Genomic DNA, 19,092 nt, shown 5'->3' with positions numbered 1-19,092 from the left:
GCAACTAAGCCCATGAGCCACAACTACTGAGCCTGCACTCTAGAGCCCGTGAGCCACAACTACTGAGCCCACGTGTCACAACTACTGAAGCCCGCTGTAGGCCCATGCTCCGCAACAAGAGAAGCCACGGCAGTGAGAAGCCCGTGCACCCCAACAGAGTAGCCCCCGCTCGCCGCAACTAGAGAAAGCCCACGAGCAGCAACGAAGACCCAACGCAACCAAAAATAAATAAATAAATTTATTTTAAAAATTTAAAAATAAAAACATAAAGTAGAATATATTATTTTTTTAGTATATAAAGCTGATGTTGATAGAAAGAATACTGGTAGGTTGTACTCTGGGTTCTTAGTATTGTGGACAGGTTTTTGCTGAACTAAAGTATCTCTTTTTTCTCACCTGGACTTTTCTGTAATCAAGAGAATGCAGCCTTGAGATGACAGGGTGGAATGCATACTGTACTAAGGAATAACTTTTCTCTGCATGGCTAACTGACTACTAAAATAGCAATAGAACTTGGCCTCTTTAACACCATACTTTATCAGGCTGACTAGGCAGAGCTTATGTTCAGGGTTAAGGACATGCCTTCAGAATCTCTAATGATAATATCCATCCAGGAATAGAATAAACAAGCCAATGGTAATAATGCCCTAACCATTTACACTTAATTAAGGTTCCTCTCATTCCAGGAGTGGGCACTGCTGTCTCTGAGTCCAGTTGCTTAGCATTTAGTTACCAGCATTCAGCTGCCAATTCCAGGGGCTTGAGAGATTCAGACCCTGGCAGCCTGACACATACTAATCAAATAAACAAAAGATCTGATTTGTAAATCAGAATGTCAATGTCTTAGAGGGAGAATTGCCACTTGCTAAAGGACTATATTCCTTGTTACTCAATCTGTCCACCCTTGTCTGAGAAGGAAGCTAATGCAGTGCTTAGCAGGGGACCATAGTTGTGTAAATTGCTGTATTTGCGTTGCTAGATCCGAACTAGAAAAGGAACTGATATTGCAGGGGTTGGATGGGAGAGGGGATATATCATTTGGAATTTGTTGATTGCAAATAACAGAAAGCAATATTGGTTGACTGAATAAAGGGGAATTTATGGGAGGGTCATTGAGGATTCTCAAAATTACAGGAACCTGGAGATTCAGGCTTGGATACAGCAAGGGAGCAGCAATTAAGACCACTGAACAGTCTGTCTGCTCAGCTGGAGAGAAGCAAGCTAGTTCCCGTCTTTCTGGACCTCTGCTGGATTTAGCTTTAGAAATTTCATCAAGCTTTTAAAATTGCAATTAGACCATATCTAGTGTTTATATTATCTACTAAGAGTTGTAAAAGTAAAGACCCTTCACTCAAAGAGTTAAGAATCCAATACTACATATCAATACGTAAAACACATTAGACCAAGTTCATGGCAGAGGTGCCAAATCAGGGCTTTGTGGTTTGACAAATGAAGCAAGAATATGGGCTTAGAAGGATGGGGAAAGACTTCACAAGAAAGACACTGGAGATGGGCACTGGAGATGGCATGATTTTGCTAGGGAAGTTGGGAGCATTTCAATCTGAGATGTAAGTAACAAATACAGACCCAGATGTAAGAGCCTAATGTGAATCACATACTTGGTTAAGTTCCCTCCTCCTCCTCCTGTGATTGGGTTTACAGGGTTTACTAAATGAAGAGAAAGGTTTTGCAGGGAGAGGCCCCTGTGCTTTGGAGGGAGGAGGGCTGTGTGGGAGAGAAGGAAAGGTTGGAGGGGAGAGCAAGACCCACACATTTCACCTCCAGCAGATCAAAGTGTGCTTCTCTCAGTGTATCTGATGGAGGGTGGGTGGTAGGTGACAAACCTGGAAGCAAGGAAATGAAGGTGGTCTTTCCTTGATTTCCCCTCTCTAGGAAAGGGCTCATTAGCCCTGTTGATACTGGGTGGGCGTCCAATGCTAGTGGCAGCATCCACAGGTACAAATGCTTATGTTAAGTGCCATCTACCCCAGAACAACCATCTGGGTCCTGCACAGTCCGTGCTTTAATACAAGGCTATCGGGTGAAGGCTGTTGAACATCAGACCCAATGTGGTAAGAATACAGCATCAGTGACAGTGATAAACAGTTCACTCATTCATTCATTCATTCCAGTCTATACTTATTAACACTGTCTGGAGTCTCTGCCCAAACTTGAGGCTAGAGGCTGAAGTAGAAAAAGTAATGATAAGTCACTTCCTTTTCCTACTTCTGTGTTCTCTTCTGTCAAACAAGAAACTGGAGTTTAAGGCCTTTGCTTTGCTGTGTCTCCTGTGCTTCATGAGCTCACACATAAAGGCGGGAGCAGTTTGCCCTGGCGTGGGCCAGAGGAAAGGCGTCAGGGGCTGAAGGGCAAAGGATAAGAGGTGCTGCTTGTCTTCTGCCTCCTTGGAATGAGGTACCCTCTGAAAGGTGCTAGGGATGTACCAGCTCTGTGCAAACTAGAGGTCTGGTACTTGCCAGAAGCTTTGGCATAATGCAAGGAGAAATAGTGCATGAATGATGTGATGGAATTATTGCTGACCATGAATTTCCTGCCCAATTAGTGAGATGAGGTTGTGCGGGGTTTCGTTTAATTGGAACTTTCCTGAGCAGATCTAGGTTTATTTACCATTTTACATGATCTCAGGAGATGAGAGGGCAGCATGTTGAATTACAATAACCTTTCATTAAACAAAGTTCTTCCTCATGGACCTTTGATTCCCCTTTCCTGCATTGTGTTTCTCCATAGAACCTCTGTCACAGCTTCTTTGCAATCAAAGAGGGTACTTGGGTTTGAATTATTTTGTGTCTGGTGCATTTGTCCCTCTATATTCAAGTCACAATAAATGTCTATAAGAAGAATTTTCTGAATTGCTAGACTGGAAACTCCTTGGGGTTCAATGTCTAGTCTATGTGCATCTTGGTATTTCACCTTACCATGCATCCCCCAAACCTCCTACCAATGCCTGCTAGTAGGAACTCAAGAAATCTCTTTCAAAACATCTTAATTTATAGGTATAAATTGTGGCTTCCATAGAAATACTGGGTTTACATGAAATCCAGAGGATATCTGGGAGAGTTAACCATGGTTTCAAAAAGATTTAAAGTCCTTTCTCCCAAGGTAGTTAGTTCCTTTGAAGAATGAGCATTCTAAGTTGGTGGATGAAGAATAAGGGAAAGAGAGAGACTTGTTTTTGTTACATTTAGGGTTCAGTTAAGTATTCAAAGTTCTGAGGAGACTTTTCAGGGCCCCCTTTCACATCATTCACATTTAGAGGCCAGAGCTCATGCATCCCCATGCCCTTCCACTTTGTAGAGTAATTGCTCTATCTCTTAGCAGCTTCAACCAAGGCCCATCCTTCTCTGAACATGTTCCATCGCTTAGATCAGGAACCAGGTAGGAAAAATTAACTATATAATACGTGTATTATACAAATAATAGGAAAAGATTATACAAATTGGGAGACTAGAGAAAAAACTTCATTCCTAATATCTTTACTCCAGTCCAGGGGTTTTCAAAGTCTGGTCCCAAGACCAGAACATTAGTATCACCTGGGAACTTGCTAGAAATGCACATTCTCGGGCCCCACCCAGTCCTAGTGAATCAGAAACTGGCATGTGGTCCAGCAATTTGTGCTTTAACAAGTCCTTCGAGGGATTCTGATACACACTAAAGTTTGAGAATGGCTGTTCAGGCAAAACTATTATTAGCATTTTATGGCAGTCTTCATGAGTGCGTGAGAGTGTGTGTGTGTGTGTGTGTGTATGCAGGCTTTACTAAACTGTTAGAGTACAAAAGCAGCCATTGTAACACTAACCCAAAATCTAATCTCTCCAGCCTAGAGCCCCATCTAGCCCTGCAGTGAGTCCAAACTCCTTCAGAGTTTGCTAATATCAAGAATCTGGGAATCATCGTGGTGGACCTTATAGATGTGAATATATGTGCCCTAGGCAAACCACTCCATGGGACCTCAGTAACTTCACTTTACTGGTTTGTTCCTGGGCTCGGATGGATAAGTAGCCCTACTTATCTATCGGCAGGACTTTCACCTTTCCCTGTCTGATGTCCCTGTGAAGCACAGATTGTCCCTTGCCCTGACATTCCTTTGGAATTTCCTATGGAGCCCCAGAGCTAATTGTTCACTGTCTGTAGCTGGTAAGGAAAACACAGGGTAAGAGTTCAGGGTGTGGTCACTGCATGGCGCCACCCTTCCCTCTGACCCTCAGGCCTGGGGGCTTAGTCTGCGCACTGCTTCAGTGAGGCTGCAAAAAGGAGAACACACCTCCCCAAACCTCAGTGAGGCTTTTGTAAGAAAAAAAACAGGCCACTTCATGGACATCTAATGACAAAAAATAAAATACACGTGGGCCATGGCAGGAAATGGAAAATCTCCCCTCATCTTCTGAGAAATGGGAAAGCATTTTCTCTCTTGTGCATTAGTCAGGAGAGACTAGTTTGGCTACAGTAACAACCCCAGACTCAGTGAATTAAAATGACTCAGGTTTATTTCTCACAAATGCTAAATGTCTTTCAACATTAACTGGGGACTTTACCCTGCTTCATCCTCACTCTGGATTCTGTTTGACAGACGACAGCGACCTAAAATACTGCTGGAGAGGGGAAAGGGCTTCGTAGCATCTCATTCCAACAGTTAAATTCTCTGCCAAGAGGTGACAGTCACTTAGCTTCCTAACCCACTGGTTAAAACTTGTCACAGTGCTCCACTTAACCACGAGGGGTTTGGCAGGTGCAACTCTACCATGTATGTGGAAGGTACCTGAACATCAGTAACGACTAGCACACTGGAGATTTGCCCCTTTTGTCTGCTTCCCTTTGCAGCCTCAGTCAGGAGTCCATGTGCTCTTGTTGCTCGACCACTATCTGCTTGATTCTGCCGTTATGAGTTTCAACTCACATTATCAAGAACTACGATTGGTAGATCAGCAGGTGGACAGGATTCCCTTGTATCCGCTGTTCACCCCGTGCCCAAGCAGCCTGGCTGGCAGGGTGGGAGTGGGGCCTGTGGTTCCTCCCAGGCAGCAGGGTTTGTAGAGGTGATGCAGGGCATTCCTAGTACTCCCACTCTGCCATGCTGTCTCCTTCCTCATTCTTGGCAATGTCTCTCATCTTGGCTTCTGTCACTCTGGCTTCTTCTCCTTATAACTTTTGGTCCCCACATGGGGACCAAAAGTTTTTCTCTATGTGCTTCTCAGTCCTAGAAAGACAAGAGGAAGTGACTAATCACCAGAATACAGAAGCCGTCTAGTGCTGCTCTATTAACAATTCATCTAGTTACAGCGGAGTTTCGCTCTAGCCCAGCCATATATACTTCGTTGCATATGTAGTCTTTGTACAATTTTGCGTCATGCATTTTTACATTACATAATGCTTATTTTAGGTTGAAAATCCTAAATCCACTGTCATAAGTGAATGCCAAGTTCATTTCTGGGCTTTTTCATAACTGTACACAGAGGATTAAATGCTATTTACCTGACCAGCTTTATAGTTTAATTTTTTTAATCTTCTTTTTAAGTCATTAAATTGTATCGCATCGAAAAAAAAAAACCCCAAACCCTGCATTGGCGGTTTTCCCTAACGTTATGTAGGCTTAAGGGATAGTGAAACCAGGACAGAGAACTGTTTCTGTGCCCAAGCGAGCAAGGAGCAATAACTTATTCATTACCCGAGAGAGAATGCCACTCCTCCTTTCCAGGCTGCAAAGAGGCCAGGCTCAAAGGGCAGGCGGGCTGGTTTAGGCAGCGCCTCTGAGGCTACCTGGAAGCCGAGCAAGTCACCTGAGTCGTGCCGGTGCCTGGGCTGCCAACCTGCAGCCACCGGGCCGCAGTCTGCGGGGGGCAGGAGGACACTCCCGGGGCGGGAGGACCCCCTTGGTCCTCTTAAGCAGGCAGCCGACCCACGGGTGCGGCGGCGACAGGTGCCGGTACCCAGGTAGCGCGTGGCCCGGCACCTGCCGCACCAACCCCGCGCCCGGGGCGGGGCTTCTCGCGTCCCCTTTAAGAGTGCGTATCGCTCGCCCCTGACGTCAGGGTGTCTCTCCGCACGAGCCCGCGTCCCGCGCCTCTCCGCGCCCCCGCGCCCACTGCCCCGGCGGCTGCACGACGAGCTGCGGCTCGGCCAGCGCGCCGCACCGCTCGGTCCTCCCTCCTGGCTCCGCCGCCGCCCGCTCCCCGCACCGCAGCAGTCCCGCGGGTCCTCCTGCGCCATGTCGGTGGCCGGGCTCAAGAAGCAGTTCCACAAAGCCACTCAGGTAAGGCGCGTGACAGGTGCGCCGCGGGGCGGTCCCGGGAGCGGAGGGCGCGCTGGACGCCGGCAGCGGGCAGGGAGCGTGGGGATTACGGCCAGCAGCGAGCCGGGCCCGGCCGCTCCCCGCATTGCTCGCCCAGACCGCCGCGGCGGCGGCCCGGGCATCCCGGGGCTGGGAGCCCGCCTTGCGTCCCGCACCCCCGGCTCAGGGCGGCGCTGCGGGCATCCACGGGTCCCAGGCGTCCAGCCTAGTCGCTCCGAGTGTCGCCCCCGTATCGCCCAGCGCGGGCGCGACAGGGAGGGGGCCCCGGGGCAGCTTCGCCTCGGCGCGCAGGTGCCCGGGCGGCCCGGTGGGAGATTATGTAAAGTCGCCTTTTCCCTGGTGACCTTGCGGTGTCGGTGCGCCCGGCTGTCCCGGGATGTGCTGCCTGGGGAGGTGGCGCGCCCTGGGGGTGGCTGCGGAGATGCCCGCGGTCTGCGCTCTTCCCGTGTGGTCTCCGAATTCCGCCTTCCAAGGCATCCGCAGGCTCCCTAGGAATGGGAGGATGGGGCTTCCTTCTGGGAAGCTCGTGCGTTAACTTTTCCTTGCAGAACTCGGTCGTGAAACTCCTTTGAGGCCAAGGCTCGACCGGCAGTCTGCATGCCTATAAAAATTTCCCATGGGTTTTGCAGCCTTAACATTACCAACTCATCATGTATTTCAAAGTATTATTTTTAGTGAACCTTTTACATCTTGGATGTGCCCATCTTTATGGGGTTAATAAGCTGTGATTATAATAAAACTTCTTTAATTCAGATTTTAATAATTTAAATCTTGCTGGGCTGGGTTGAAGAATTTTACATAGAGAAAAATAAGTGAATACTTATAATGTGACCTATTTCTTATATAATGAGTATGGTTCCTTTTTTTTTTTTTTTTTACCCTTCTGAAACAGTTCTAGTTTAAAATAAGAGGTCTTAAGCCAAGGACTTTGTTGACTTCTTTAAATATTTCACCTAATTTAGCCTTAAATATTTTTTTCATAGATTTGCCCATAATTAATGCTGAGCTTTCTCATAATTTCTCAGAGGTAGTGAGGTTTTTCCCAGGCTACCACAATAAGTCCTATTATAAACCACCTCCAGAGAAGGTGAGGTTTATGTTTTACAGACTTTTGGTTAAGTTAGGCTTAGAGATGCAGCATGAAGTTCATCCCGTGTGCCCACGTGCCATCTCTATCACCACAGACCTGCCTTTATAGAATCAGTTATATTTGTCAACTTGGGAAATGGAGAAAAACTAAGACTATTTTGGTAAAAATTCCCATTAATGTATTTTTGCTTTTCACCTTGGATCTTTCTGAGACTTCTCTGCCAGAAGAAATATTTGTAAGTATAAGTGCATTGTTGGTGTAATTTGGAAGGCCTCTAATAACTTTATACTTCACATTCCTTCAGGTTTACAGAAGCAGCATATGTGCTATCCAGAAATTGTCAGGCAGGATTTCTTTGATGTCACTAACCTTTTTTATTTCTGGTACTTGTCACTTCTATAAAGCCTCACCCCACCCCCAGCACCAAATTGACTAACACCACATCCTTTTTCCACTTTGATTCTGAAGACTTCCTTTGCAAACCCTGGTGTCCTACAAGGCAGTTGGGAACCTTGGCTTTGGAGTGGGAAAGGCTAAGGATTGACCCATCTCTGCTGTCTATGACCTTGAGCAAGTTATTTAACTTTTGAATCTCTCCTTGCTAGAATGAGCATAATAACCATTTCTTAAAATTGATGTAAAGATAAATGAGGTTTTAGAACACACATTTTAAAATGTTCAATAAATGGTATTAACATTAAAATAATTTTTTTAGTATAAAATACTGTCCTTTATATTAGTAATAATGAGACATGAGGAAATTATAGAAGCTGGAATTTCTAGCTTTGCTACCTTAAAAAATTAATCAAACCACTCCATTTTAGCTAAATTGTGAAGTTACATGCAACTTTGAAGTTCAGAATAAAAACTTGAATTGTGGTATGAAAGAACTTCTCAGAGCCTTGGAGGAGGTCTGCTTGTGATGAGATGAGATTAGTATTTATCACACTAAATCCAGATGCAGAACCACTGTGTCATTTTCATTTTTTTACTGAAAAGCCTTTCATTTTAAAGGGGAAGTGACGCGCAATCCCTTATCCATAACTTAACGTAGCACAATCTTAGAAAGCCCAAGGCAAATGTTATTCTCCCTGTGCATGTGTGGGCATTTTCAAGGGTGTGTAAAGCCAGCGCTAATGTTTGCATGTGACGAAGATATTAGGGGAAATAGCCATGTCCTACTTTTTAAGCCATTTTCCCCCATACAGTTCCATGAACTTGATCTTATCTACAGAGGAAACTTTAGACCTAGAATTACTCCGTTTTGAGAATGGATATGCTAGATTAGGTACACTGTGTTTATAAGTGGAAGGCTCTGCTTCAGGAACATTTCTCTGGTCTCTGTGAAATTCAGTGTTTTGCTTATGTTTGTGAGGGATGGTATTTGTACTAATAAAGCAGTTTATTTTCAGTGTTTACCCACTGATTGGAAATCTCTGAATTAGATGTGTCACCACTGTTCTCTTGGTTTGGAAGTGATTATTTCTGCCTTGTTGCTGACAATTATTTTCAACATCTCTGCTCTTTGGAGGTTAACAAATGCCTTTGCCAAATAAATTTTATTAAAGGGGAAAATCCTTCAAGCTTGAGAACATGTTAAAATAGCAAAAATTGATCATCTTTTTTACTTGAATATAATTTATTACTTAATTGCTCATAAAGATGTAATTTATCATGCAATTAGAATAAATAAGATACAGTTTTTTAAACTATAAAATAGGGCAAATGAGCATGCATTATTCTACTTTAGTGAGTTTCATGTATATTGAGATTTCATTTTAGCAAGAGTAATGCCATTTTTTTTCATTTGTTGGTTTAAACCAGCAGCAGATTAGGTAAAAATAGCTCTCCGGTTCCAGTTAACAAGCTGTTCTTACAAAATCTATACTTTTAAAAAAACTTTATCAAGCATTTAATATGGACACACCTTGCTGTAGAGTGAAAGGTTCTTCAGAGTATTATTTGTTAGGTCCCTGTATTAGTTTGGTAGAGTTGCAACAAAGTATCACAAACTGAGTGCCTTAAACAACATGAATTTATTGTCTCACACTTCTGGAGACAAGGTGTTGGTAGGGCTATGCTTCCGCTGAAGGTACTAGGCAAGGATCTGTTCCAGGCCTCTTTCGTAGCTTCTCGTGCTTTGTTGGCAATCTTTGGCCTTTCTTGGTTTGTGGACACGTCACCCCGGTATCTGCCTTCATGTTCACATGGTGTTTTCCCTGTCTGTCTATGTCCAAATTTCCCCCTTTTGTACGGACACCAGGACAAGGGCAGATTGGGGGCCCAACATACCTGATGAGTATGACCTCATCTTAAGTAACTATATCTGCGTGACCCCATTTCTAAATAAGGTCACATTCTGAGGTACTGGAGGATAGGACTTTGGCATACGAATTTGGAGGGGGGACTAATCAGCCTATAACAATCCTTATTTTCCTAAAATCATTCACCACAGTGTTCTTCTAAACATTGTGTTCGATTCAATGTAAAGGGACAACTCAGTCTGTAAATAGTAACTTTTTATTGCATAAAATGAGAAATGCTTTCGTCTTTTCAATGAGTTTGGTTAGACTATATACCTATTATAGACTATACCTTCTGATTTTTTTAAAGGATAAAACATATTTGGTTAGCCTGTGTTAATTATGATATAGTCTGGTATGTAATTATTGTCACACTCAGATTCTTCAACTGGAAACATTTAATTACATTGGTATTTTATGCTTTTCTGTTTTAACTAATTTCTTCATGCTTTCCTCACATTTAAAACGCTGTGTTTTATATAGATGTTTTGCTCTGGAGAATGTTACATGAATCTGTTTATGCATTTGTTGATTCGGTGAGACTTAAAACTGGTTGAGGTATTTAATTAAATATATAATTAGTTATGACTCTGAGTGAGGTTCTCAGTTCCTTAATTGCCTGCTCTAAGCAGTAAAATCTCTGCTGCCTTCACAATCTTGAGTATGACTTACCTCTATCCCTGCAGGTTCTTAGCCTGGGGTCCATAATAGACTGCAGAGGGCCTATTTATTTGTTAAAATTATGCCACATTTTATATGTGCAGTTTTCTGTGGGAGAGTGTCCTTAGCCTATCACCAGATTTTTAAAGGAATTCCTAATCCCTACCTCTCTTCTCAACAAAGTAAAAATACATTATAAGAAGTTGATCATGTCATCAGGAGAGAATGAGATGGTCCTTATAATAGTGATCACTCCCTCCATTCTTTTTATTTATTTATTTATTTATTTATTTCGGTACGCGGGCCTCTCACTGTTGTGGCCTCTCCCGTTGCGGAGCACAGGCTCTGGACACGCAGGCTCAGCGGCCACAGTTCACGGGCCCAGCCGCTCCGCGGTATGTGGGATCTTCCCGGACCGGGGCACGAACCCGCGTCCCCTACATCGGCAGGCGGACTCGCAACCACTGCGCCACCAGGGAAGCCCGACTCCCTCCATTCTTTACTGGTCTTTACAATGTCTGCTCAGAATGCAGCCTTCTCTGAATGAATTTTAGGGGCAATCAAATATTAAAAAAAAAAGTTTCCAAAGGTGTCAGAATTGAATGGGATGTTTGTGATAATTTATATAATAACCTTCTGATACACTTGGCAAATGGACCTGTGGGGTGTTTAAACTGAAAGTGGTGACTGAGAATCATTTCCCTTGCGACTGAGATTCTTCTTGATTGAAGTTTTTTTCGTGGACACGGTTATATTTTTGCAAGGGCTCTCCCCTCACAGTGATTCTTTAATGCTTTAAATTGAGTTTATATGAATTTTGGTGCCAGTCTACTTGGAACATTTAAAGTACCTCCCAGATTAATTGGAAATACCCTTGAAAATGGCAAGGCTTGGTTGGGGAAAATGGTGACTGTTTTGGGAAGAAATGTCATTGTGGAAGGAGGGCTTAACATTGGGATGCTTAAGCTGGCAGAGCAGATTCCACTCTGCTGAGCCTGGCTGCATAAGGGCGTCAGGAGCCCTGGGCTTTCTTTACAGTGGGTGGTTTGAGGAGGTGAGCAAGAAGGGTAAGGCCACAGGTAAGTAAATAATGAGAATTGTGTGAGTTGAAGAACAGCTCCAGGGTTTAAAGTGGTGGGGCTTTCCTAGGGATGAGCGGTCCTTCACAAGTTAAGGCCGGATGGGCAAGATTCTGGGGGTTAGGAAATTAAAGGATTTCCTTGGCTTTCCTTTTTCCCCCTTTCTGTTCTTTTAATCCTTTGTACCCTTGTTTGTGTTCTTTTATGTGATGACCCGTCGGGTGTGGCCACAAGTGGGGAACACAGAGGTTTAGGAAAACAAAGTTTATTATACTCACAGGTCCTAGAGAGACAGAGTCACTGCACACTGAGAGAGGTCACAGGGGAGGAGGGCCAGGAAAGTGGGCTCAACCAAGCAGGTGGGAGCCAAGAGAGAGGACGAAGACCCGTGGACAAGCCACCTTTATGGAAGGTCAGGGTGGAGTATGCAAGAAAAGGGATGAGGGAATTTCCTTTGTGCATGAGAATGTTACTAGGTCACGGTCAGGGGCAGGCAGAAAAACAAACCTTGTGGTGTGGCCCACCTTATCACACAGGTGCACTTAGTCAGCTGGGTGGGGTACTCACAGCTTGAGTGTGTGGGGATGTTGAGGGAGCAGGAAACAAAATAGGAAGTTTTAAAAACTTTACAGTACAGCCTTTCTCTCTCTCGCACTCTTTTTCTTGGTTTAGATTTTCTTTATTTCCCTGACCAGTTTGGAGCCAAAATGTTTGAGTGATTTATATGGTCTATAATGGATAATAAAGACTAAGAAGAGAGCTGTGTATAGCTGTACCTATTAAAATGTCATGTTGTGAGACCCTGTCAAGTATTCTTGCAGACTATCAACGAAATATTTTCAAATGATATTGAAACTTCAGCTGAGTCTGATGCTTTGGGAAATTACTATTTATGAAGATTTTACATTTAGTACAACTTCTAAATTCAGAATATGATGTTCTCGTGCTTTGCTCTCACCTTTCTCCTCTAGCCCTGGGTCAAATCATATATGGTATATGACTGTGAAGAAGCTATCTGTCATTCTCTAGAGCCACTCAGCTCCTTGGAGGTTTGCTCAGATTACTTTCTAGCCTCTTCTGACTTGTGATATCTGAAAGAAACAGAAGTATCTTTCTTATAATTCAAACTGAATTTACAAATAGATCCTAACTGGAGCAGCTTAAGCAGTATCTCAGTATCAAGGTACAGTTCTTGTTAGGCACATACGGGTAGTTTGCCTTTGCTTTTCAGTGTACAGGAAAGATCACCGACAGTGAACACTCCCACTTGGGAAAAGAAAGAATGGGAATCATGGCAGTTATGGTCCATAACAGTGATGCCATCTGCTGAGTAAGGTGAAGTCCCCCGCCCCTACAGTAGAGGAAGTTCCTTGGTTTTACCCTGTTTCTGCAATCTGGGAAGAACTCTTTGGTTCTTTCTTTTATTTGGCCAAGTCTAAAGAGAGTGACAAGGAGTGTGGCCTCTGGGAGCTGCAGAGCTTCTTTAGGTGGCTTCCTGTTTATGTAAATTTGGGGGTCACTTTACAGTCACAGGCTTTTAACTACTCCTGGCTCATGGTTGATTTGACCAATAACATTTCTTCAAAAACTTAGAAGACTTCTGATATGTTTTATTCTTGTCGTTCCACTTGCCACTTACCACAGTGGAATCTTTTTGTTCCCCGCTGGATCCGTTTGACCTTTTTTAGATCTCATTTTCAACCAGGACATTTGGTTTTGTTAATCTGAACTTTGCACGAAGTCCTAATGCTTTGGTTTAACCAAGGGGTCTTAAGGGATCTTTGTTGCTCAAACTTCTTTCCATTCTTATTTCCTGTTATTTGCTTCAGGGATCCAGGATGACTAGGGTTCCGCCATCTTTTTTTTTTTTTTTTTGCGGTACGCGGGCCTCTCACTGTTGTGGCCCCTCCCGTTGCGGAGCACGGGCTCCGGACGCGCAGGCTCAGCGGCCATAGCTCACAGGCCCAGGCAGTCCGCGGCATGTGGGATCTTCCCGGACCGGGGCACGAACCCGTGTTCCCTGTATCGGCAGGCGGACTCTCAACCACTGCGCCACCAGGGAAACCCCCGCCATCTTTAACACATGGTTTTCAAGATCGCCAAAGGGAAAGAGTGTGTCGGATCAAGCATGGGAGATTTTCACGGGCCAGACCTGGAAGAGGAATGTGGCCGGCAGGACATTAAGACCTTCAGTGACCCTCCCTCTTGTATGGTCCCCTCCCCTTTGAGTGTGGGTCAGCCTGTCACTATGAAAAGATGTCCCTCCTGAGATTATTACTTTATAAGGCAAAAGGGAGATTATACGATTGGGCTTAATCTAATCACATGAGCCCTTTAAAAGAAGAGCATTTTTTTCTGGCTGGTAGCAGAAAGGGAGGTCAGAGAGGACTGGACATGCTGTTGCTGTTCAAAGATGAAGGGGCCATGTGACAAGGAGTGTACTTAACTCTAGGAGCAGAGAGCAGCTCTTGGATGGCAACCTGCAAGGAAACAGGGACCTTCTAAGGTCCACAGCTTTTAAGAACTGGCTTTTGCCAACCATGTGAATAGAAGAGATTTCTTCCCCGGAGTCAGCAGATAGGAGCCCAGTCTAGGTGACACCCTGTGGCCTCGTGAGACTCAGCAGAGACCCAGGCGAGCTGGCTCAGTCTTATGACCTGTAGAAGTCTGAGCAAAATAAATGGCTGTTGTTTTAAGCTGCTAAGTTTGTGGTAGTGCGACAACAGAAAACTAATAGAAGGAACAATCAGTTACGTTTAGGTTCAGTTTGCTGGAACTTGTAACCATGGAATACCTAAATGCAAGGGAAGAAGGGAGGAGGCTGGGAACTGTGGTCTATCGAGTGTACCCAGAATGTAGAAGTGGGTGTTGGTAAAAATCTAGAAGCCTTTGCGATGCCTTGTGTCTATAACACATTCATTTGTATGGGTGCTTATGTGTGTATATGTATACACACACATATACATACAACGTAAACACGCACACATAAAATTTAAGTCTCATTTGCTGTCAATCTTATTACATAAGGTTCAATATTACATATGCCTCTTTTAATACATGTTATTTTACAGTTTTTTCCCCATGGTTAGTTTGTTTGGTATTTTTCTCTGGTGAAACACAAGTTTCTTTTTGTAGTCCCTGATCAGTTTTAAACAGTGAAGCTGTTAATTACTTTCTGAGCATCCTCTTAGCTTGGTAGGCTGCTAGTGCAGTGACAGCTTCATTAACCTTGGAATGGGGAGAATGTGGAACATTGAACAGTTTTTTGAATTGTTAGTTTCCAACAAGGCTTCAGGGATCTTCACCAGTGAGAGCAGAGTGGTTGACTGTTCATCCCACATCTGTTTCTGTGCTTGTGGAAGGCTGATGCCACCACAGGTACAGTGAAATGCCCTTATCTTGTATGGGCACATTAGACAGCTACATGGTAATTTGAAGTTGTTCATTAAGTAGTTGTCGAGGGTTCCAGATGACTGTGGCACACGTTGTGTTGTTTGTGAGTGATGTGTTAGCTTCACGTTCTTTGACATGATTCCTGGATCCAAAGCCCTGAGTGGTTTTCTAGGTGTAGCTGGTGGGCAGTGCCAGACCTCTTTTGGAAAGGATGAGGTCTTGCACCCTGAGATGTCCTGTGCGGGCTTGGTATCATTTGACAGCTTGGCCAGGGAGAGACTAGTCAGACAACGTTCTGTTTCTGAGTGAAGTAACCTAAAGGTGATGTATCCCATAGGAATTGATTACACAATGAGTACAGCTTTCACCCTTGTCATTCCCTGCATTTACTGCTCACTGAAGTGACCCTGGAGTGCTTCTTTATGTTGCATGAATGTTGGCCATGTTTATAGTATTCATTAAACTGCTTAAGTGGCTACTTCTGGGCAACAGGGACCTGCAAACCCAAACCCTTGGCCGTGGCTGCCCTCCTTCACGTTTGTAGACTGACTGAGTGAAGTGCTTTCTGGAGATGTTCTCTTCATTACTGTTCCCAAGATTTTACTCATGCAAGTTAATATCTTGTTACCCAGAGATTCTATTCTGCTTCTTAACACTCAGCTTTTCACTTGAGTGCTGTCTCCTATTCCACTTTCTAATTAAGTTTAACAAAATTGTTTTTCATTAAGCTCTTTTCTGTCCATCTCATCCACTACTCTCTGTGTGACTTTGGTCCCTTTGAAGCTCACAGATACAGAATCTTTAGATTTTCTACTTTTTTTGCCCGTTACCTTTACCTTAAACCCAATCCAGAATTTCCAAAGAGATACTTATAATGCTCATCACCCACCTCTTTTCTAAATTTTTGGATACAGACGTGGAAAACTCCTTTTTCTTAGCTCCAGCAGAAGCTTGGAAAGCTTATCATTGTTTACAAAATTTAAATTGTTCAGCAAGTATTTTGTGATCATTAAGATGCATCTAATTCATTTTTATAAGCTCTTTCAGCTACTTTCTATGTCTCAAGATATGCACACTGAAATCATTTTGATCCATTTTCACCATAAACCACCTTATGTGAAAGGATGTGTCCTAAACAGAAAGTTTATCATAAAATCTCTATAGCAATGCATTTGTCGAAATTTGATTACTGTTACTCTGCTTTTATGAGGCAATGAGTTATACTGCTATCATGTGATACGTATTGGCTTGCCTTTTATAACATTTAAATTATTGCTGTCTTACGTCGCTGTGTCTGCTGGTTGCTGCCGTGAGTGATTCAAGTGAATTTCTGTAGGCTCTTTTGATTTCTGTAGGCTCTTTCCATATGATTATGGTGGAGTAATTTGACTGTTTCCCATATTTGGCATTCAGCTTTATCTTCATGACTTTTGGACATCTGCATTCATCTTTAATTTACTGACTTAAACAAGGAATCGTTATCCTTTGATAAATGGAAAAACCACTATCACTTATCATAAATAGACGTATAGGAAATTATACAAAAAAGAGAGTCAAGTCCTACATACTCTTGCTTGAGGAAATCTGTGAGCTTGAAGTTTATTCTGCTTTTGTTAAAACAGGAGAGTAACAAATGTTAGACAAGCAGTAAATACCCTAACAATACACTGAAGCCTTTTTCCCTCACTAAATCAGAACGATTGTAAGAAGACTAAAGCAAATGATATCTTCATTGAGGGAATCAGTGTAATTGAGGATACAAGTCTGCACCAACTGTGTTGTTCAAAACTTGCCCCCTCCCACAGTTGCACTGTGTAAATGGTCGGCTCTTCTCTGACTGTCAGGGAATTTTCTGCCCATGATGTAATTTGATTATGTATCATAAAAGCCAAGGTCATTTGTTTAGAGCAGCACTGAGTCATCTGTTCTGTGCTTAATGTTCAGAAGGGTGCCCCAGGCGTGCTTCAGGAGAAGCTCTTGACATCCTGTAAAATATGGTAAAAGCCTGTCCATCATTAGGATAGTGTAAAACATGAGCAGTAGGAACCTCAGGATTAGAAACTCAGAGACCTCCGACATCCTCCTGGTTTTCCCATTCTGAGGGCCTGTGAGACCTCGGACGAGTCACTAGTCACTTGATTTCATCTCCACCCCCACAACCCCCAGTCCCTAAGTTCCACAGCCGAGGCAAGATGGACTTGGACGTGCGTGTAGGTTCTGACGTTCATGCTTCTGCTCTTGTTCGCCTCTGATTCATATCTGAGTGGAGCTATAATCATCTTTCTAAAGAGCAAATCTAACGTTGCTCCTCTGCTTAAAACTCATCAGTGGTCCTTATGGCTCCCAATATAAAGCCCTTGTCAGTCCCATGAGAGAGTTTGGAGTGTGGTCGGACGCTTTTTACCTACTTAGTCTCATCTCTCACAGCTGTGTAAGTGTGAGATTATCTTTTACCCCATACTGTACACACTTACCTGCTTTTGGGCCTTTGCACCATACTGGCCTCTTTGTGGAAATTCCCCTTCCCTCTCTTCCACTTTATACTTGACTAATCACTGCTTCTCTTTCAGGCCTCAGCTTGATAATTTCTTAGGTACCCTTCCCTCATTTGGTATGGGTTAAATGCCGTTCCATGTGCAATGAAAACTGCCCATAGTGCTTCTCTTAAGTATGGGGCTTGGCCCACTGCACTGCTTGTTGGTTTATTTCCCTGTTGGTATCCCCCAGTGTGGGTATAAAGAAAGGGACTCTGTTTTGCTCTTCATTGTTTCCCTAATGCCTGTTCCTTAGTGGGTATTCAATAGACATTTGTTGAATGAATACATCCTTCCTGTTTCTCTTCTACTTATCCATATTTATGTATGTTTAAAAGGGGTTCTCTTGTGTATGTATTTTTTTTGTTTGGTTTTTTTGCGGTACGCGGGCCTCTCACTGTTGTGGCCTCTCCCGTTGCGGAGCACAGGCTCCGGACGCGCAGGCTCAGCGGCCATGGCTCACGGGCCTAGCCACTCCGCGGCATGTGGGATCTTCCCGGACCGGGGCACGAACCCGTGGCGCCTGCATCGGCAGGTGGGCTCTCAACCACTGCGCCACCAGGGAAGCCCTGTGTATGTATTTTTTACTTTATTTCTGCTTAAAGATACATCACATATTTTGAGTTAATTTAGAAGTTGAATTAAAACATGCTCTTATAAAATTGTAAATTTTTAAATTTAAAATAAACTTCCTTAATTATAAAAATGGCTAACATGGTTGTTAACTCATTAATAACCCAAACCAACCCCATAAGGGCATTATTATCCCCATTTCACAGATGAGAAAACTGAAGCACAGAGTGGTTAAGTAAGTTGCCTAAGATTACGCAGGTTTGGTGGCAGAGTTAGGATTTTCGTCCAGACTGGCTAGTTTCAGAGCTGATAACTGCCAATAATTCTCAACAACGCGTCCTATTCCAGCCTTAAATGTCAAACTAAGAAATATCTGAAAGGGTTTAGTAATCAGTAAGATAAAGATGAACATCTTAATAGAAAAATTAGAAAAGAATATGGAAAGGCAATTCAGCTTTCCCTTGTTGTCCACAGGGGATTGGTTCCAGGACCTCCACGGATACCAGAATCCGTGGTTGCTCAAGTCCCTTATATAAAATGGTGTAGTACAGTTGGCCCTCTGTGTCTTCAGGTTCTGCATCTGTGGTTACAGAGGGCTGACGTTATAGGAAAGGACTACAAGTGGTCAGGATGCAAATATAAAAATCATGGAAATCAAACAGCAATATATGACATTTCTCATTATTTACATCGGCGTGGATTAAAGGGATGATAACGTTCTGAGTCAGCAAAGGTAAGTATGTGGGCTCTCGTTTGATGGTGGGAGTATAGATGTCAGCAGTTTTCTTCCTTGTAATTCTGTTTTTAGGACTCTATTTACAGAAAATAAATGTATGAGCTTGCAAAACTTGTGTACACAGTTGTTCATTTTAGTAGTTATTGTAGTGAAAAGTTGTAAAGAACCTAAATGTCAAATGATAGGGGATAGGGAGGTAAATCGTGGTATGTCTGTATCGTGGAATATCTACAGCTATTTTGTCCATAGGGGAGGATTTATCAGTGCAGGGAAGTATTCACGATGATTGCTAAGTGAAAAGAACAGGTCATAAAACAGATATGCAGTAGACCTAATAAAGGGTAAAGAGCTACAGTAGTAGGTAAAAGACACTGAGAATTTATATGTCAGGCACTTTGCTATAAGATCATTTTTAAA

General features: G+C 43.4%; 1 protein-coding gene across 1 annotated transcript in view; it reads left to right on the top strand.

The window, feature by feature from the left end:
• Positions 1-6,111: 6,111 nt before the first annotated feature.
• SH3GL2 (SH3 domain containing GRB2 like 2, endophilin A1) overlaps positions 6,112-19,092 on the top strand; it is a 198,611-nt gene continuing 185,630 nt past the window's right edge. The window contains exon 1 of the mRNA XM_033858060.2: positions 6,112-6,268. Within this exon, the coding sequence (XP_033713951.2) occupies positions 6,224-6,268 (45 nt within the window). The 5' untranslated portion in view covers positions 6,112-6,223. The remainder of the gene's footprint in view (positions 6,269-19,092) is intronic.

Source organism: Tursiops truncatus, chromosome 6, assembly GCF_011762595.2.
Source record: "Tursiops truncatus isolate mTurTru1 chromosome 6, mTurTru1.mat.Y, whole genome shotgun sequence".
Lineage (NCBI taxonomy): Eukaryota > Metazoa > Chordata > Mammalia > Artiodactyla > Delphinidae > Tursiops > Tursiops truncatus.
Note: the sequence above shows the minus strand (reverse complement) of the source record. Positions and strands in the feature narration are given on the sequence as shown.